The sequence below is a fragment of the Grus americana genome, chromosome 1, assembly GCF_028858705.1.
Source record: "Grus americana isolate bGruAme1 chromosome 1, bGruAme1.mat, whole genome shotgun sequence".
Lineage (NCBI taxonomy): Eukaryota > Metazoa > Chordata > Aves > Gruiformes > Gruidae > Grus > Grus americana.
The window spans coordinates 24,355,827-24,377,940 of record NC_072852.1 but is presented as its reverse complement, the minus strand read 5'-3'; the positions used below and the strand labels follow the sequence as shown (position 1 = coordinate 24,377,940).

Below are 22,114 nucleotides of genomic sequence, written 5' to 3'. Positions count from 1 at the left end.
GAAGAGCTAAATGAGCTTTGAAAACTATTGCTATTTTTACAATGCCTTGGTAAGCTTGCTGTGAAAAGGTACGCTTACAAGGTGTCATCGTGTAACACAGTCCTTGCCAGAAAAAATGATCTGATGCAAACAGGCCCTGGTACTTGATGATGTGCAAGAACGCATCTAGCTAATGACCAATATTGTAATTTTGCCAAGTTTTTCTTTCACACTTTCAGATTTTAAAGAAAAAAACAAACTGACGTCTCTCAGTTCCGACAGAAACAATTTCCAGTAACTAAATCCTGAGGAATTAAACTTGTTTAGAAACATAATTGTGAATTAGTAGTCTAGTTAATCACTTACATGCAGATTGGAATAATATTTAAATGGTTATTCATTATCAAATCATATAGACTATAGAAGTCAACAGATTTGCATCAAGATTTTAAGTCATATTATCTGATTTTTAGATGTGCACTGTTAGATATTTAAGGGACACTCCTCATTCTGAACTGTCCTTTTGTGTGTAACGTCTGACCTTTCCCATCCCTTAAAACGCAGCTTTACAAGCTTTCTTTGCTGCTGCTTTTACCTGCAAGAAGGACCCAAGCAGCGGCACATCGCTAACAAATGCACCGACTGACCTATAGGAGAAAAGCAATTCTTCACCTTTCTGCTTACTTCTAACGAGTGTTGGTTTACCCTCCATGAAACACAGCTAATAGCGGAAGCATAAAGTAGTCATCTCCCTTTAGGACAACTGTAGCTTTATGAGCAGTGAGACCTTATGCCTATCACTGTATGTTCCAGGGTACCTACGCACGATGAGAAACCGAAGGGCAGCATGTCAAGATGACCTCTGACATCTCTTTATACTGTGGGTTTATGTCAAAATCAATCACTGCAACTGCTTCATTTTTTTATGGGATTTTGCACCTTTAGCATAGTAAATAGTGATAGGAAAAGAGTATCCTTCAAGATGGAGTATCGTATGAAAGTATGCCAGAACACCAGCATTAAACGCTGCTGTGCTGGTGCACAGCCCTTACCCACCCCCCTGTTAAAAACTATAAAACCCCTCTGGTAATACACATCCTGCCTGTGACTGATCATATTTGTCACTTCAAACGTTGCTTCGGAGGGGCTGTGAGCTGCTTAAGGGGTTGTTTGTAGACAGAAGGAGAAAGAAATAAAGCCTGTACTTAAATCTGTCTGATCAGCAGATTTCAGCGTTCATTTTGCCGCTCTTTTAGTCACAAAATTCAAGCAGCATTTCTAAACTGCTGTCATTCAGAGAATTCCTTTCAGTGAAGTAATACCTCCATAATTCAAAGCTACCTGATAGCCAGCCTTCGAAATTACAGTTAAATACCGACTCAATTGTAAAGATGTAGCTTGTACTTCACAAAACTGTATTTTTTTTAACAGTGATAGTCCACAGGCTGCACACACACAGGAGAAGGCAAAGGGCAAATTTATGCTTAAAACTTTGCATGCAAGAGAACAGTTATGAGACAAAAAAATATCATTTTTTCTCTCTGCTGTGTATTTCCAGATTAAGCATGTTTCCTCCTAGTTTACTTGCAAAAAATCAAATTAAAACAAGTATCTACTAAATGTAGATTTATTCCTAGACTTTCAATTTGCTCGGTTCATGCAGACAAATGGTAACATTGCAGCAGCTTTATGGAGGTACCGCTGTATGCACGTGTCGGAGTTGTAGCAGCAAACAAGGAAACCCACATGGTAGCACTGTTCTGGGGTGAAGTCCATCCATAGCTTTACCACAAGTATGAACTCATTGTAATTCTGCTCTACCTTTTCCAAGCACTTTGGATCTAGTAAACCTCCATCAGACGGATGTTTCCACAAACCATAGTTCTTACAGGGAATTTCACGTACAGGAAATGCTGTGAACAGGAGCCGCAGGAAATGGTCTCACAAAGACTCTCTCCTATCACTTCTTGTCTTTGCTGCTGTCCTCTGAAACCGTTCCCCTCTTCTCTCTCCCATTTTCTGCTGAATTTCCTGGTTTCCAATTCTTAATATTCACTGTTCAGTACACTTGGGATAATGCTGATTTGAAGCAAAATTATTCTTTGAAATTTTTCTCTCCTCCACTGAACTTTTCTGCAGTACTCTATTTGAAGAACTTGAACATATATATTTGCTTTATTTTTTTCCACAACTCCATTTCAATATTTGGCCTTGCCCCTTATTGCTGTGCCCCAGTTCCTGCCAGTTTCACATATTAATGCAATCGCTTTGGCCAAAACAATGACCTAACGTGAATAAATTCTTATGATGTAAAAAACTGTGGTGTTGAAGAGCTAAGCGCTCATCTCTGTTAACACAATAACTCTCTTCCTTCCATTGCAAACCTCAGCTTGTTAGCCTGTGGGCTCTGTCTTTTTTGCAATTCCACTTCCTGCTGCTCAGCAGCCAAAGGATTAGTATTAAGCAGAGCATTTCAAAATCTTGTCTGTAAATCTCTGGATCCCGTAACAGCAAAAGCTGATGAGAAAGTTCAATCACCACTGAACAGCAGGTCACCTAGCAGGAATGACTCCTTGCTTCTGCAATATATGCTATTTATTTACAATCTGTCTTTTCAATTGGAGTTTCAAAAGTGTGAGGCATCCAAGAGCTTACATTCAACTGACAGAAAGACTTCCAATCGTAAGCGTTTGAAACCCCTTAAAACAAGGACTTCAAGGGGCCAAATCACACAGGCATTCCTGAAAATACTATTACTTTTTTTTTTTTCTGAAAACTCTCATTAATTTTGGTTTTTAATTACAATTTTACCATCTTTATGCGCTCACCTGTGTAACTGGAGGTGGGGATGGGATGGGCTCGTTCCCTTATTGTTCTTTGATAGTTTTTTTTTATTTTCCCCCATAGCTCCTCCTTTACAATTAAGATACTTTTTGCCCTTGCCTGTGGCGATGTTGCTGTGTGCTATATACTTCACACTCTACGTATATTTGCCATTTAGCTCACATTTCTAAAAAGATACTGATGTTTTGATGCAGTTACCCACTAAGTGGGATGCATGTGGATGGAGAAGATGAGACACCAGGAGGACATGCCTGGAGTTTTCATTGGTTCTGAGTGTACCAACATTAAACTGATCTACTATTGGTTCAACTTCTGAGTGCCTTTAAATACATTATGATCTATTTCAGTAATTTTTGTAAACTAGTAAAACAGACACTTGACCTTTTATTAATATTTTAGAAGCGACATAGCTGGTTAAGAAACTGACCAAGGGAAACGTGACTTTTGTTTCAGTTAAGGAGGTTGCTGGTAATGGCTAAAAGTCATTGCTGCTGAGATGCTCAGCTTTCAGAAACTGGAGTCTGTTGGTGCCTTAAGCTCAGGACACAGCAATCTCGAGACTTCCATCCATCAGGGAGCTATTCGCAGGCCTCGGCATCGACCAGGATGCACGAGTAAAGGTCCGAGTCCTATCTCAGTGACTTCCATTGCTCCATATAAAGGCTACCAATGAGACACAAACATTTTCAACTCTCTGTGCGCTAATTCCTTTCTATGCAGTGATTTCTAGTATTGTCAAAATAATAATTTTTCATTACTAAAATTATTTATATGAATTATATTCACAAAGAGAAACATGTATGTTTCAATCTAATAAACTATACAAACATTCATTTGGAGCATTTTCTTGGATGAAGGCTACTGATGGCAGTTTTCAGAGTCTTATGAACATGGTCAAGTAAAAGAACAACTCCATATTTGGAAAAATATTTATTAAACATTTTAATACAATAGTCAACAGAAAAAAAAATCAAGTGGTGTATATGCAGAGTTTTCTGTCAGGGATATCAGACAAGGGATATGGTGGAATTCATTTAGTTTACACCAAAGTTCAAAACATTCTTATTTATTACTTTACAAAGACTTATTTAGAAAAAATGTACAATATCATTATCTATCAGAGCTGTCAACAAAAATTTAAAAATAAAAGCATTTCCTTCCAATGTTTTCATACACTATATACAAGTAAAAAAGATTGCCTTCAATTTAACCCCTAACTTCTGAAATAATTTGGATATGGTCCAGTGTCTAAAATTTTATAATATCCATTTAATAGCCTGTTATAACTATTTTTCACTTATGTGTTTATTCACAGAATCAGACAAGCTTTCATAAGCCAGTATTGCTCTTTGGTAAACTGATTGTTCTATTCCAAAGTTGGGGGTTTTTTTTCTTACTTTTTAAAGGAAATATCCACAAATCACTTTTAATATTCGTTCTCCCTATACACCAATCAATATAGAACATAATTTCCTGGTTTATGACATGTAAACCCAGTATAATTTTTTAGAGTACCAGGAAATTATCAGAAGATATTTAGATGACATTTTAAATGACAAATTGCATAATCTACTAAACAGCCCTGAAAAACTAAAATATAAAATGTCATCTACTATCACAATAATAACCTACTTACAAGTATTCCATCTTGCTTATGAACTCCCTTAAAAAACAGCTGTTGTAAATATTAAGTAATTTTGCTCTGATGGAAAGCATTTGACTTGACAGGAATTTCTACATTAATTATCGTTGGAAAAACATGTCCTCAATTTGTCCTATGGACTTCTGAATACAAAGTAAAACCACTGAGTAATTTTTCTAGTTCAGCAGTACATTCAAGGCAGGGTATCACTGTATCAGTTCTGTATCTCTAAATTTAGTCATGCAATCTGATTATGTAAGACAGAAAAGGCAGATCTGGGCAGTGTAATCTGACAGTAAATTTAGCCAGATATGTGAGAGGCTTTGAAAACACAGACCCAGCTAATAAGCATGCTAACAACTTTTGTGCCCAATAGGGCCACCGTAAAAAACTCTACAATCTAGCGAATGTTAATTTTACAAATTTACACTACCTTACTTTCATGGCTTGACTATAACTTTAGTGGTAATTATTACACGGTCACATTCATAACTCCATCAAAATCTGCAGTAACTGGTACACATAGCAGTTACCTCACTTAGCATGATTAACAGGAAGAGTTCTGTCTACATGTGCATATCAGTGCAAAATCACAGAAAGCTCTAGAAACAGACAACCCCTCTGTCAAACTGGCTTACTGAGAACAGCAACATATGCTTGCACAAAGTAGTCTGAGAGAAAGTTTACTTTCTTTTATGGAGAAAGAGCTCCTTTTCCCTATCTCTGCTGACATTGTTTTAATACAGAAATGAACAAATCAGCATAATTCTGACTATATTTCTAAGCAAAACTCACCAGTTTACAGTAACTTCATCACTGCCTTTTTGAAGGACAGATGGATACTAGATTGCTTCCATCAGCCTGAGCCAAGCAGCCTCCAGTGAAAAGCTTAGCACCTCTACTTGCACTCAGATCACAAGGCTGTATGCCAGGAAAGTGGTAAGTACATCAAAGCATAATTCCCATTCATCTTAATATACAAACTAAAACATCATACATACAGGCTGAATTCCCAAAAAGGAACAACGATTTTTTTATGCAGTCTCTGATCCCAAAACCTCAAAATTGGATTCTTACTGGATTACTTCCTTTTAGCAACATATCACTAGACAACATCTTCAGCAACGGTAGTGTCAAAAATTTGGTAATAAACTCGATGTTTTGTTGCATCTCTGACATTATAGGACTTGATGAAGCATTCCAGCCATGGCAAGTCATCTACAAAAAAACCCAGATTATTGTTTAATACCCATTTCTAACTTTTATAAGAGAAGTACAACTTGAGCAGGATCTTAACTAGGATATCTAAATGTATACAACAGTTAACAGGAAGAAAAATGAATTACTGATTTTGAAATTCCAATTTGTACCTTAAAATTTCCCTCACCACTTGAAATGGTGTTCAGTGACAATCTTCCAAGCTTCCCCCTCCCCGCCCCAGTGCCCCTCAAAACACTTCATACTAGTAGTTGTACCACAGTATAGCACATATAGACTTTCCAACAATAAAAACTCATTTCCATGTGTCTCAATAAGATAATTTAATTAGTCCCAAAGGGAACATCCTTACACCCCTGTCGTGGTTTAGGCCCAGCCGGTAGCTGGGTGCCACGCGGCCGCTCACTCACCCCTCCCCCAGCGGGATGGGAGAGGAGAAGTATAACAAAAGGCTTGGGCTCGAGATAAGGATAGTAATTGGAAGAGGTAATGGGCAAAACATGAACTGAACGTAGTTTGAGAATGAAATAGTGGTGAAGGGATGAGAGGTGGATTCCATGTTGTTTTGATTTTGGTGTGGGGAATTTTTTTTTTCTTTGTAATGTGATTAGTGTTTGTGAATTTTTTGTGTTGAATGTATATTTTAATGATAATTCTTAAATATGTGATTCACAGAGGCGAGGGGTGGAATGTGTTGGGTTTTGTGTGGCAAGGTTTTGGTAGCAGGAGGGGCTACAGGGGTGGCTTCTGTGAGAAGTTGCTAGAAGCTTCCCCTGTGTCTGATAGAGCCAATGCCAGCCGGCTCCAAGATGGATCCGCCCCTGGCCAAGGCCAAGCCAATCAGCGCCTCTGTGATAACATATTTAAGAAGGAAAACAAAAGAGTTAAAGGAAGCTTTTGCAACCGGAGAGAGGAGCGAGATGTGAGAAACTCTGCAGACACCAAGGTCAGTGAGGAGGGAGGGGGAGGAGGCGCTCCAGACACCAGAGCAAAGATCCCCCTGCAGCCCATGGTGAAAACCATGATGAAGCAGGCTGTCCCCCTGCAGCCCATGGAGGAAGGATGAGGGGGTGTAGAGATTCCACTTGCAGCCCGTGGAGGACCCCACGCCGGAGCAGGTGGAGGCACCTGAAGGAGGCTGCGGCCCGTGGGAAGCCCACGCTGGAGCAAGTCCGGGCCGGACCGGTAGACCTGTGAAGAGGGGAGCCCACGCCAGGGTAGGTGGGAGGGACCCCACGCTGGAGCAGTTTGCTCCTGAAGGTCTGCACCCTGTGGGAGAGACTACGCTGGAGCAGTTCATGAAGGACTGTAGCCCGTGGGAGAGACTCCATGTTGGAGCGGGGGAATGTTGAGAGGAGTCCTCCCCCTGAGGACAAAGAAGCGGCAGAGACAATGTGTGCTGAACTGACCGCAACCCCCATTCCCTGCCCCCTTGTGCCGCTGAGGGGGGAGGAGGTTGAAGCCGGGAGCGAAGTTGAGCCCGGGAAGATGGGAGGGGTGGGGGGAGGTGTTTTAAGACTTGATTGTATTTTCTCACTGCTCTACTCTGTTTTGCCTAGTAATAAATTAGATGAATCTCCTCTCTACATTCAGTCTGTTTTGCTCGTGACGGTAATTAGTGAGTGATCTCTCCCTGTCCTTATCTCGACCCAAGCCTTTTGTTATACTTCTCCTCTCCCATCCCGCTGGGGGAGGGGTGAGTGAGCGGCCGCGTGGCACCCAGCTACCGGCTGGGCCTAAACCACGACAACCCTTTACGATAGGACCACTTTTTATAAATATGGTAAAGACTCCAGTGTGGTGGTGGTGGTCACTGACAGCCGTGTACTTAGGGGGAGTACGCTCCAGAGGTTGGAGCTGCAGCAGAGACATACGGCTACTACCTTGGACATGTGTAGTTTAGGCAGAGCTCTTGTCTGCTACAACAGAAATACTGCACAGAAACCTCTGTGATGGGATTTGGATTAAGTTTTTGCTCAATTTCCATGGCTGTTTCCTGTAGCAAGGGATGTTCTAAATCAGCATGTGCGTTCAAAAGTAGAATCTCACCCAAAGCACGTGCCATACGCTGAATTCCCTTTCAGTTTTCCCTAACGTGCTGCGACATTCAGTACAAGGGTGTTCTGGTTAACTTCCATATGACTACAGATGACATGTTAGTGCCTGCATAGACATGACTGTATTCACACATCACTGCATGCTACATGAGAATTTACTGAACCATTACTTTTCTTTAATAGTAGAATTCCTTTTTGAGAAAGAAATGTATCAAAACAAATTAACGGGAACTCTCCTTACAGATTCTTGCATTTCTCTGAGTTTTGTCCATGCATAAGTTGAATTCTAAGACTTTGCATATGCAATAGCAGATTGAGACACCATTTCCCTTCCCGACCCCTTTTAAAATAATGGCAAGCTGACCTAATTTTCTTCCTGGAGGACAGAGCGTATTCATGGTCATCTCCATCTTTTGCTGAAGAAAATTATTAGTTAAGATTTCAGAGGCAGGAATTTGGAAAAACTTTTCCTGGAAGAGAACACAAAAGTATGAGGTGTTGGAGGAAGGGCAAGAAATCATTAGCCAGAACTCTGACTGTATGTTCTTTTATCATTTAAGGAACTTAAAATTATCCAGATAGGTAACACAACGGAACAATATTACTTCTCAAACTGTTCAGATACAGAAAAAAACAAACTGTCTGAATACAGTAATAGTCTGTATTTCAGTATCCCTGAGTATTCAGGGACTACAGCCACTCAGAAAGCACACATGTAGACCTGTATATATAACTGGCAGATACTCCTCCTAAGTCTCCATAACCAGACAATGTTATGGCCAGAGATGATGGTCAGTCCTCCTCAGCAGCCCCCCACTGCACTGAGCAGAACATTTTGAGAGGAATACAGTCACTTGAAAACAAGGGGGCACTGCAACCTGGCTTCATACAAGTGGAACGAACTCCCTTAGTCTGAGTTTCATTTTTTGATAGCTTTAAAAACAATGCAGAAAGGCTTATACTGTGGGATGCATTTCTGAATGGAGGAGTAAAATAAAGAATGGAACACTGAAATGTTAAATAAACCATTTCTATGTATTTTTAAACCATTCAGTAAACATGACTGACAAAACTCCTGTTTTATTCTTTCCAAGTTTGTTACTTGATTTTGTATCTCTAAAAGCTCGTCATCTTGTACATTCTCAAAGTGAGCTAAGGTTTTTGATGGCAATTTCTCCTTTTTGTTAAAAGACACAAATAGAGAATAATCTGCCTTTGTACAATTTTCTATGACACATTTAATAGAAGTGATCAGAAGTTAGCAGATAATCCAGCAGCAAAAATGACACACATAAATACTTTTTCCTCTCACTCTTCCAATTCTTCTTCTGACTATAAAACTTTTTGATTTTTTCCTTCACTGACTTTTCCTATAAAGAGGAGAGGAAACAAAAGAATGAAGACTGTTCCTACAGAAGTGCAACTAGAAGCTAGTGTAAAGTTGCACTTCAAAGTAGCCCAGCTTCTTCTCAGGTGGTGCTGAAGGACCCGAGTTTAGGCTTAGAAGATATTGGCTTGTCTTTGAAGTACCACCAGCGGGAATGCTAGCTGTTGGCACTTCAAAAGAATTAGTGTTATTTTTCCTGCAGCTAAGCTGTAGTACTGACCAGTATCTGGTAAGAATCTGAGCTACCCAGAAGTAGAGATTTTTTGGAATTCTGCATCAAGAGACAGTTTAAAATCTTTTCCCCCACCTTCCTTTTGCAGTTTAGTTTCTCGACATAAAAAGGAAAAAGGACAGTAGAAGGAAAAGATGACTAGCTGAAATGGGGATTGCATTTTTTGCAGTCTCCTTTACTGCTAATACACTGTGTATTTTAAGAAAACACACGTACATTTTTCCCAATATTATTTTTACTTACAGTCTTAAACAAGGAAGAGTATCCCCTTCAAAGTCCCATTTAAATTCATTTAGTAGAATGGTGAAAAATATGCAGATATATACACATTAAATAGTCCTGCTGTGGGGAAAAAAAAATCCCACTGAATTGTTTCTCTGTCCCATTTTGGACAAAGTTGTAACTCTGAAGTGCCACTACACTGACTATTTTGTACTTGAGTAGATAGATTACTCCAAATGTGTACTGTGAGTTCCTAGTATTTCCAGCTATGAATTGCTGGAATAAGAACACACACAAATACACTTATAGAAGGACAAAAGGTACAATGTAATACTAATCTATTTTAGATTGTAATTACCTTCTTTACGAACTTCTTCTCACTTTTTTATTATTTTCCCTTTTCAAAATGGTTGATGTACCAGCTCAAAATTTAGGGTAGTAATTAAAATAGGGATTATACCATGAATCAGTAAGCAAGAAATTAAGTGATCACCCTACTGGTTTATACATATAGAAGCATTATCTGGCAATCCCTTATCCTAGGGTCCTGTTTTAGCACTTCAAGGAAGATGTGGGCCACCTGGGAAGAATCCAGAAAAACAACAGTGAGGATGGTCAGAGTTTTCAAAGAACTCTGATATGGAAGGAAAAACCCCTGTGATATGAAAAAAACTTTTATATGGAAGAAGACAGAATGAATGGTGGTTTTTTTAGCCTTCAGCAAGTAAAATCATTATACAGTGTGTAGTGACAGGAAAACCATCAGTACTTCAGTGTCTCAAGTAGCAGGAATGGTCCTAAGTTGCTTCAGAGAAAACTGAAGATAGATTAATTCTAAGATTAGCAAAGTAGTCCAATAAACTGCTTCTGGAATCAAAGACAAATATCTGTATAGCTATAGCTGAGTCCTGCCTAGGTTCAGGGGAAGGAAGGTCTCTTCTACCTCATCGGTGTATGAAACAAAAAATCAAGAATTGCTGAATGGATAGGTTCTATTGAGAGTTAAAAAAAGAGGTAATGAGATTTTGAACTAATCCAGAAGTTATCTGCACAAATCCTGAAACACTCCCATCATTCATACAGCATTCAGGTTGCGTAATTTAACATTGTCAATAAAAGAGTAATTCAGCCATGGAAACGTATAAAAGTCTATGAGAATACCAAATAATCTATCTACAAGCTTCAATTTTGTCTTTAGGCTTTGATTCTATACTCTAATATTTTATTGAAAAATTACTAAAAATTACATTCTGTGCATCTTCATTGATGCACGGTATCAATAACATTACACCACTTTTAACTGACCCCGCAGAACACTGCGGGTAACATAGAATGAATATTGCTGTACATACTAAAAACAAAATCCAAACCCACATAATCTGCAGAGTCTACTTTTACCTAGATTTACTTACATAATCAAAAAGGTATGCATTTAGCGCTCCAGTTCCATCAACCAGTGTAAACTTCATAATAAAAACATACTGGAGCGGCTCAATACCTAAAACTGAAGAAAAAAAATAAATTGATGTGTTTTTTTTAGAGTGAATATGCAAGACAAACCATAACACCTCAAGCTGGCAATATCCCTCCTTTAATAGTAAGTGACTTGGAATACTGTAATTAAAAGTATAAATCGGTAGGCGAAAAAACAGAGGCTTTGAATAGCAAAATGTGGTTTGTATTTTGAGAGCACATTGCAATTTAATAGATGAGTCTATATAAATGTTGAAAGATTTTTTAAGTACTTATTCTCATCCTAGTAAAAGAAATGCTAATATTTGCTTAGATCTTAGATCCTACCTTGGTAGGATCCTCCTCTTTTATCCACAGAAGATTAAAGGAGACTTGCTCTTAATTCAGTGACAATAAGATAGCATTCCACCTGAAAAGGTATCTTTTGAGGAAAACAATTTGTTTCATATGCTATAGTAAAAGCTACCAGGCAAAATCTTATTCAGAAAATGTTTGCTGGCAGTTCTGAAAATATTCCAGCATAAGTAAAAGACTATAGTAATTGTCTCACTGGCAGCAGTAACTGTTATGCTGCAAACATAAAATATCTTAAACATACAAAGTTACTTCAGCTCTGCATCAGTCCTTTCTGGGTACATCTACTTAAATTGGCTAGTCATTTTATGTTCAACCGATCTAATATACTTCAGGCTATCATTTAGTCTGAAAATACAGATGATCAAAAGAATAATATGTATAAAATAATTTTAATGCCAGAAAGCATTTAATGACTACTTTCATTTAGATAATTAAATGTCAGTCGCAGGTGCTGTAACACTACCAGTTATGTATTACTTTACATTTATTTAATACTATGTAATTATGACAGTTTATTTGAGAACCACTGTATTAGTTTTTTTTCTTTTATGAAGACTTTACCAAGTTTAGATACTGCTAGATATTCCAACTTAATACATTAGAACATGAATTGATAAACATGAAAACATTCTTTTTCCTTAAGGTGTTGTGAAGTTTTAAGCTCCATTTTACCTCCAGCATTTGAATGTGTTGACTACATAAAGTAATACAATGAACACACAAAGCATGGAACACACATATATGTTATAATTCCTTTAATTTGAGTATTTTTTCTTGCAGACTCTCTGGAATATGCTTAGCATTGATAAGGCTTACAGAAGATAAAAGTCTAACTTGTACTAGTCATTAAATAAGATTCTCTTTAGCTCAGGTCAGAAAAACTGTATCTTCAAAAGGAAAAACAACCCTGACTTCTAGGACTACAAGCATGTACAGAGTTTAAAAATGACATCTGCAACCAAAAATTCATCACATCTGTACTACGATAGGTGTTATGTGACACCTATGGTAGAAGAAACTATTCAACATGTAAAAAATCCTTTAATTCATACTGTAATGGTTTCGAAAAGTAAATGTTATTTCAACTGGTAAAATGTGAAAAAATTTTACAATTTTATACTCAAGCATAGCCATAAATTACATGCTTTCTATACAAAACTGCAACCCAGAAACCAAACTATTTCATATGAACACTTCAGAATCAAGGAACAAAACTATTTCAGGACAATATCACATCAGCTGACCTTGTGCTATTTCAGTTGGTTCCCATGATGGTCGTTGCTCTGCTGCAATGGAACTTAGACTCTTGATAGACTTTGGAGTTGAACACTGCTTGCACCTAGCATTTAAAACAAGATACTGAGACTAACCAAACACTGATTTATTTATACTAGAAACTTTCTGCAGAGAAGAAATAAAATTCTGATTTCCGTAGTCAGTGGGAGTGCAGAAGTATTTCTATTGCTCTTTAAAATAACTGTTTTACGAAACACACGCTTTAGACCACATCAAAATTCTTAATGCTGCTTTTGAATTATCCGTGAGAAGAAATAAATCCTTTTGGTCTGGAAAAGACCACCGCAGTGAATAGAAAGGAGGAAAACTGTACATCAAGGCTGAGAGAGTGGGGGTTGTTCAGCCTGGAGATGAGAAGGCTCCAGGGAGACCTTATAGAAGCCTTTCAATATAGAAAGGGGCTTATAAGAAAGACAGAGAGAGACTTTTTACCAAGGTCCATACTGACAGGATAAGAAACAATGGTTTTAAACTGAAGGAGGGTAGATTGAGATTAGATATTAGGAAGAAATACTTCACTGTGAGGGTGGTGAGGCACTGGAACAGGTTGCCCAGAGAAGCTGTGGATGCCCCATCCCTGGAAGTGTTTAAGGCCAGGTTGGACGGGGCTTTGGGCAACGTGGTCTAGTGGAGGGTGTCCCTGCCCGTGGCAGAGGGGTTGGAACTACATGATCTTTGAGGTCCCTTCCAAGCCAAACCATTCTATGATGCTAGGATCACTACATTGCTCAGCATATATTCATATGTCACTACTAAACATACACTCATATGTCACTATTTTCTGTTTAGCGATACAAACATCTCACTTTGTAAAAGGAGGAATGAATCTGAACTTGCGGCACACTAAAAACACAACAGGGTTAGAGGAGAAATTGGGCTTTACCTATGTTAAAAAATATTAGCCATGAGTTATTAAAACAATCTCTTACATGTGACATAGTAAACAAATGCTGCAAATGGATGAAAATATCGAAGAACTGTTTTTAAAGTTGTTCTCATTTGCCTCAAGAAATAAAATTATAGAACAACTATTTTTCCAAATTAAGCTTCTGCGCTAGTATATTACAGTTAGAACCTAAAATAGACATTATCTTTTAGAATTACATGCAAAATGTCATAAAAATCAATAGCACTAGTTCTGCTCAAATTATATAAAGCCAACCTCAATTAAGTTACTTTTTTTCCTTTAAAAAAAACCACCCAAACTCCAATAAAGTTAGCTGTTAATTTCGACTTTTATATGCAAGTGTGTATATGAATATACATGCATATGCACACACATATAAATATTTATACAGGTATTCAAGCTCACTCCTTCAGCAAAACTAATTTTGCTTTTCATTCTACTGGACGCAACCTTTTTTAGACTATGCTAAGTATATGCTACTGATAAAAAAGCACGTGGAACAAAGCTCTGAAATGTCAACATTCTTGTGAGGTTGCTCCCTAAATATTCTGGAATCATGGAATATGTTATAGAGCATTGGCTTTTACAATACAGCCATTTAAACAGAGAACTATGTCTGAAGGTGACTTGCATGTAGCTGGGGAAATATATGGATTATCAAAGTGCAAGTACTTTGTACTGGTGAACATCCATTCCCAGCAGGAATACCCATATGTTGGCTTTATTTAAAAAAGCTGTGGGCATCCGTATCTGGAAAGGTCAGAACAATATATGACAAAGAGAAATAATTATCTGTATTTGTTGTATCAGGCCCTTATGGGAAGCTTTAGGGTTCATGTGAAACATGCAATATTTCTGCACAGAAATTTTTTTACTGCCTACAGGACTGAAGCAGTGCAGCCCAGTGCTCTGCTGGAACTTACTAGGACCACTGAGAGGGAGGACTCAATAGCTTGCATGAAGTAGACTGGTACTTCTGAGCTCAGTAACTGCATGCTGCCATGCAGCACTGGGAGAACATACTGCTGCTAGCTCTCATTGAGCAGGAACATGGGATTGCATGGCACCGCACAGATATCACACCTAGACATGTGTAACGTATTCCACAGCCCTGGAACTGTGGAATTCAGAAACCTGTTGAAGTTGTCCCTACAGTGACTGACATCTACAAATAGGTAAGCCACTTTGCAGTGTTGTGGATCTCAATAAACGGCAAATGGTGAGAAAGGCTACCCAAAATCCCATATTTCTTCCAAAACCCAAGCTTTCCCAACGCTAGGAATGAGACACACAACGAGACGTGGATTGACAGCCTGAAATTATTTTCTAGGTCTCTATTTAAAATTATCTGTGTACAAAAAAAACCAACCAGCTTACAGTTTGAAAGCAACATATGTTTTGACTTTAGTCTAACAAGTAAAACCAGAAAATGGTACTTTTCTGGCCAGAAAATGGAAGATCTGGACCAAAAGAGGAAGATTTAGGCATTTTGCAGCCTAGAGAGCTTAAAGGCATTTCCGTCTCTGTAGCATACTGCCCTAACCACACACCACAGGCAAGACTGAAACTGGAGTGCTGTCTAGTGAAGGGCCTAAGATTTATAGAGCAAGATAAAGCCCAACTGCAGTTGAGTCCTTTGATGCAAGGTAGTAGTATGGCATTTCATCCCCAATCTCAGTAATGCTGATCATGTTATACATTGTGCATCAAAGACTCTTTGGTCAGTTATCCCTTGAGCACTGGTTTGAATTACTGATGGATGATCCCTATCTATTACTGCAACTACTAAAATATCAACAAATACTTTTAACCTACCCATAATATTTTATGTTCCCTTGTAAAAGAAAAGGAGCTGAAAGATCTAATAATTCAAGATCATCTTTTGTGGATCTCACAGGAATAACGCATTTAAATCTTTTTGTAAGCTTCCAGACTTCTTTTAGTGTTCCACCTATTAAAAACAGAAAAACATGGTTAAACTGTAATAAAAAATAAATTGAAAAACTTGCATTTCTTTACTGATTAGGTGTTGATTTCAGGACTTCAATAAAAATTGAGACCCACTATGGAAAACTGAAAAAAATGGTCCATAATCTTCTCATTGTTACTCAATAAAGAATCAGAGATGGCATTTATCAGAGCAGATGCCTTAATATCTTCCTCATGAAGTTGTATTTAGTTAGCATCACTTTCATATAATTTAATTTAATTTTACTAGCAATTTTCGGGGGGGTGGGGGGGGAGGGCGTGACACACAAACCCCCTGACTTTTTGCAATTGCTCCTTAGTAACTATTCTTTCAGCTTTTAGGTGGCAAAAACTTATTAATTTTTAACCATCAGTTTATGAAAAAGTAGCTATTCAGCCATGTCATAATTGACATGAGGTAGGAAATGCAGAACCATCAAACTTGATGCTAATTTGAGCACTACTAAATCGGGGCCATGCTAGGAACACAGCAGATATTTAATATATTACACAGGAACCCTGAGATTTTCCAGTTGCAATGACAGGAAAAAGTTCTTTCAAATTATTATAAATCACAGGATAACCTGTCTTCAGTCTCTGTAGTATGGACTGCAGAACTGAGTACGGAATCTTTCTGACATTTCACTAATTTAGTGGAAATGTGTTAAATTTATTAATTTAACACATAGAGAACAGTTATTTGGAAATAGTTCAATAAAAATATATGATTTAATCAGCTTGTGAACAACAATAAAAAAGTGAGCAAATTATTTTAAATTATATTATACATGTGGTGTTTACCACTAACTATAATTAAGATGTTTCAAGGATTTTATGACAAGTAATATTTGCATATATTTGTTACTTGTATTGCAGAGGTAACTAAAGAAGAAAATAAAATCAATAAAATTGCATTATTAATGGTGATGTAAAAATGTACAACATGAAACCTCCTCAATTAACTTAACTTCTAATAAAAAAATAAAGAGGCATAGATATTTGAAATGGCTTCCCAAAAGGTTAGAAAACAAAAGGTCCTCCAAGTACAGTGATACAGATAAAGTCTCTCATATACATTTGAACTCTCATTCAAGGGATTAACATACAAAATTCAGGGTAGTTTTAACTGACATTGCTAAAAGGTCTCCAGAATTTCAACTTTGCTGTAATACGAAGTTACATCAAGCAAATGTATTCTGGCTTTTAAGAGACTGGCACAGAACAAAGATAATTAACCAGTGGTTGACAATGACATGAATCACAGTGATTTCATGTACAAATAATGAGGATACGCAAGGAGCATTAATCTACTTGTTAACCGTAACATTTCACTCTTTGGTTCAACTAATCTGTAGCAACGGTTATAGATTCCCCTCACTCCGGGGTCACGTAAAATTCTGTCCATTATCCAACTGTTTCCTCAATTTCAGCCCAATAGATGCCAAACGCTCAAAGAAGTCCTTGCTTCATCATAATGATTATGGGGAAGAATAGAGTACTGTGTTGTAGAAGAGCAAATTGCTTGTGTTTAATGATGGAGTAAAATCTAGACCATGTCTGTCTAATAAACATAGTGTGTTTGGCCTTTGAGGCTGGTCCATATCTGGAAAAGTGCTGGGAAGATTTCTAGGGAGACTTCAAAATCTCCACCTCCAAAAACTTAAAGGTAAAAATTAGAATAGCATGTAGCTTTGGCAAGGTTCATCATCAATTATGCCTTTTCCTTGTGCTTCAACATGAAGTGTATATATCCACACACACACTTAGCTGCTGGCATTTTAATATCTGAAAAAGATTTACCAAGTAGTATTATTCAGTTATTTTAGGAAAATAGAGTAGAAATAGATTCTTTTTTCTTTTGCTTTCACAAAGATAATGGTAGATTGCAAAAAAACCCAAACAAAACAGTTTGGAACATGTCAGAAATAAAGCAGCTATCAGAAGTAGTTGAATATAAAACAAAGCAGAAAACAGAACGGGTTTTGTCATGGACCCTTACGCAAAGGACCACCTGACTTACACTTGCTTATTCACACCACTACTTGAGCACAATTGAAGACTTTGTTTTAAACTCTGAATGGTACTATATGCAATTACTTATTACTTTTATTCTATTCAAAGCATTCCTTATTAATATTCTTGCTAAACTGTTTTGTTTAAAGTTCTGTGGCTATTTCTCTTCCCTGGGAGAATCTGAAAAAACCCAAACCAAACCAGAAAACCCTTGTGCTGCGAGAAGCTTTATTAATCTGAAACAACACTGACATCCAGAGGCTGACAAAGTTAATTGTAGGCTTGTATTATCAGAAGCCTTCTGAAACTTTTCCACATCAAGACTAAAAATAGGGTTTTTTAGAAAACTTAGTGATTTTTCAAATCAGAACGAAAAATCAGTAGGCACAGCTAGAAAAAAAACATATTCAGATGTTAATTTCAGCAGAATCAACAATAAACTTGTTGGTATAGTTTTAAAATAAACAGAAGCACCTTACAAGACCTTCACAGATGACTTTTTCCTGTTTGCACAACAGTAACTTACAGTTCCAGCTGACTTATTCTTTTCTTTGAAGATGCCTTTATGATCATCACTACTTACACTGAATACAACTTCAACATATCTTAACTTTGTAGATACTCAGAGTGGACACTGTGCCATAAGTGGTATATTTGCAATTTATCTTACCTTCTATCATAAGCAAAGTATCTTCAGGCTGTTGAAGCATTTCATCACACTTTACAAAATGGATAGCTATTTTCCTTTGTTTCTGGTCTTGTGTAGTCCACATTGCAGAATCATACCAGGATGTATTATGTAATTCTGGGTTGGGGGCAGTAACTGTAGAGCCTTGTAAAATTAAGTCAAAGTTCTCTCCATCTGGAACTTCTTGCCTAAAACAATTTCCAAAATGAGCAAGTAAATTCTAACAGCTTCTCAGGCAATCTAGCAACAAGGAAGGCAGTAGTCTGAATAAATATTAAAATATAGTCATGACAGTTAAAGTATATACAGGAAAAATAACTTTGTTGTTATATCAGTGTAAGCATTTAGAGTTGTATAGCACAGTACAAAAAGATAATTTCCGTGTTATTAAATACGTTAAGTAATCTAATCTTACCTAGGAGCAGAGGCAGCCTAGTGGTTTCATCCACACATATAAATCCATGGAATAACAAATATATCAGCTTTATGAGATTTCAGTTGGGCCTTAAAAGGGCCACACAAGTGCATACCACTTCAGTAGAGTGAAAAGACGATATAAGCTCATATAATTTCAAGTTTTACGTTATAGACTATTTTATTTTGCATATTTTGAGGGGAGGAAAAAAGAAAAAAGGGCAGGAACAGAATAGCTTCACATATGTACTGTAAAGGGAAAATCTGCAACTTTGCATCACACTGTTTCTTTCCTGTCCTGCTAGAGTGCACTGCATGTTAATTTCCAGTTGTCATCCACAGAGAAATAATGCAGGCCATTCAGATTTTACCAGTATTACTAACAGCAGGCAAAAAGCCAGTGATTAGCACACAAAGAAAAAATGCATTGGAATGTTTTCTCCTAAGCAAGGCAGACCTGCTGGCTTCAGGTGGAATATGAACTGTGACAAAAAGGACAACAAAAAAAAAAAGGGGCAAAAGCTTGGGCTATTTCATAGAACACTGAAAGAAAGTAGGTAGGAAACTTCAGAGTGCAGTTAAAGAAAAAATACCATCAACTCCTGCAGATTATTCTGATTTCACTGTCAAACCCAAGAGCAACTGCTTCCACCAGTGAATAGAACAATTCCTGCCTATTAAACCAAAGTTTGATATTATTCTGTTATGACTGTAGAACTGGCACACAAGAGATCTTCCTGAACCTGAGCTTTCAATTTCATGAACACGGATAGAGCTCTTCACATGAACTCTTTCCACTTGTGTTCCTGGATTACTGTTTTAAATGCAAAAGCAATGGACCTAACATAACAGGTCATCTTTCCAGATATACCCATTAAATTCTTCCAGCCTCTACAGCCTGCCTGTAGATTTCCCACAGAGGCAGGAATGGAACAAGTCAGTTTTGGAATTAAACTAAACATGAGAATTTAAAGTTCTGTAATGTGGATACAAGATTTCAGTCAAAGTCTAAAAACCAAAAATACATCTCTCAAGGATTTTATACCCCATGCGTTATATGCATCTTACTGCACGAAATGTTAAAGGATCAAACTTGCACTGTACTTTTTTCAGTCAGGCTCTAGAGCATATGATAAAGTGTGAAACAACTTCTTCTACCACAGCAGAACATTTAGTAGGGAAGGATGCCCCTAACTCATGTTTCTTTCCTGGGCCTCTTAGCTCACTCAAAAGAGAAGCTAAATTTCTGGAAAAGCACTGCAAGTAGTCCCATCATTGCAGCAGGATGGTGGTAGTAGTTGTAGGAAATATGATAACTGAAGCCCCACAAATCTATCTGGTTAAAAGTCTGCTCTAATTGTGTGGCAAAGGGAAGGCAGCAATATATGAAACAGGAGGAGACTCAAACGAACAGAAATGAAGACACTAATAAGTCAAGAATATATAAAAAGGCTAGAAAAGCCATGGAAAATTGTGGGATAACGATAAAGTTGATAAGGAACAAACAAAATTCTATCAATTGTATATGCTTATTACTATACGGAGTTAGTAAAAAAGTGACATAAGTGGCAGAGAGAGTTGGTAATGATCTCCTTTTTACACTTGGTAATAAAGACCATGTACTTGTATGTTGTGAAGGTGAAGGAGCATTTCCTTTTACATTAGCAACCAAGAGAATGTTGTAACAACATCTGATAAGGCTGCAAGCATGCTACTTTGCATCCAAAAGCTGTAAGAGAAGGATAGTAGTGACATTTTCTTCTCTCACTGATGTTTGTATCTAGTAAATCTATATTGTGCAAAAAAATTCAAAAGGCTAGGAGAATGCTAATGTGCCATCATTTAAAGAAAGCAGTAGTTTACACTAGTAACAATAAAGCTGTTTGCTTAGGACTGATGCTAGGCTAAGTTAGGCAAAAAAAAGCGATACAGGATTCAGATGATCATTAATAGCGCTGTAATACAAGACACTCAGTCACAGTAAAATGACTCAGGTCAGAAAAAAGACAAAAATACAAAGATGAACGGTGTTTCCCTGATATTTTTGGATCAAGACAATATACCTTGTCTGGAAGATACACTTTAATCAAAAACATTTTATTCATTCACTTGGAGACTAACACCTTTTTGCATATCCTATTTTAAAACCGCAAGACAGAAGCAAGTACTTAAATACACCTTCTGTATGGGAAAAACTGCTAAATTTGAAAATAAAGAAAAATTGTTTTGAAAGCACTCAAAGGATTCTGTAAATGGAACTCATCTGATGATTTAAAATTTTCCTATTATCAGTTTCAAAGCTTTGCTCAAAATGAAATACATTTACATTCAGCTCATTTTACACAAAGAAGATGAAAATACACTGAACATCTAGGCATCCCAAAACATAAAGAACAATTCCTAACTACTTTCATTGTGTGAAAAACTTACAAAGAGTTGCATTTGGAGCAATGAAGTTTAATAGACTGATAGAGCTTCTGGGGTTTATAAGTTCTCAGCTTTGCTCTAATGCGATACTGTTGAGGAGCCGTGCTGTTCAGAATGGTTTTCAGTTCTGTGTTATTCAAATCCTGATGATCTGTTAATACTGCAAAATAACAACACACAGAAAAAAAAGCCATGTACACCTATTAAACACCATAATACCTGGAATATTGGAAATGGCCATTGCAGGTATGCATCTTCCCTTAATTCCTAGATTCTCTTCCCTCCCCAGTTGCAGCCTCAGTTTTATCAATACAACATGCTACTGCAGCCTTTAAAATACATCACAACAGGCTGTGGGAGCATGGTGTACTTCAGAGTACAGAAATTCATCACGTGTAGAAAAAAATAAATGAAAGTAGAATATCTAAACATGCTGTATTCCTTTAAAAATGGAATAAAACCAATGTAACATTCATAAACTTATACTCTTCCTTATTATACTAAGAGCTATTCTAGAAGATATTATTTCAACCTTTAAGCTGATGTCTCAAAAATATTTTTCTTTACTAAAAATAAAAATCACCTTGAGGTTAAAATGTTTCCTACCTGTAACAGATAACTGCTGACATCTCTGTAAGTGTGATTCAAGATCTAAAATCAAGAAGAATTTCCTAATTATTTTCCTTCTTTTCTTCATCATGTGGACAGACAAAAACAGACAGATAGGCATATAGATACACACACAAAACAGAAAAAGCTGAAGAAAAACAAAAATCCTAATAATGTATGAAAACAATATAGCAAAAAGGAAAAAGCAAAGCAAGCAGGAGAAAAACATTAGATATCAAGAGTTAATATATTCGAGGAGAATTTAGTGCATATATTAAATAGCAATGCCCATCAAAATGAACACTTTTGAAATGTATACTGTGAATGATATTGCTCATATAAACTGTATTAATTCCTCTGTAATCTTTCTGGACAAGAACA

General features: G+C 37.1%; 1 protein-coding gene across 4 annotated transcripts in view; it reads right to left on the bottom strand.

Moving 5' to 3' along the window:
- Positions 1 to 3,803: 3,803 nt before the first annotated feature.
- POT1 (protection of telomeres 1) overlaps positions 3,804 to 22,114 on the bottom strand; it is a 76,149-nt gene continuing 57,838 nt past the window's right edge. For all 4 annotated transcript variants that reach the window (XM_054826948.1, XM_054826938.1, XM_054826966.1 and 1 more), the window contains 8 exons: positions 21,731 to 21,775; positions 21,128 to 21,284; positions 18,266 to 18,471; positions 15,430 to 15,565; positions 12,656 to 12,750; positions 10,994 to 11,085; positions 8,105 to 8,210; positions 3,804 to 5,683 (listed from right to left, as the gene is read on the bottom strand). In XM_054826948.1, the coding sequence (XP_054682923.1) occupies positions 5,571 to 5,683; positions 8,105 to 8,210; positions 10,994 to 11,085; positions 12,656 to 12,750; positions 15,430 to 15,565; positions 18,266 to 18,471; positions 21,128 to 21,284; positions 21,731 to 21,775 (950 nt within the window). In that variant the 3' untranslated portion in view covers positions 3,804 to 5,570. The remainder of the gene's footprint in view (positions 5,684 to 8,104; positions 8,211 to 10,993; positions 11,086 to 12,655; positions 12,751 to 15,429; positions 15,566 to 18,265; positions 18,472 to 21,127; positions 21,285 to 21,730; positions 21,776 to 22,114) is intronic.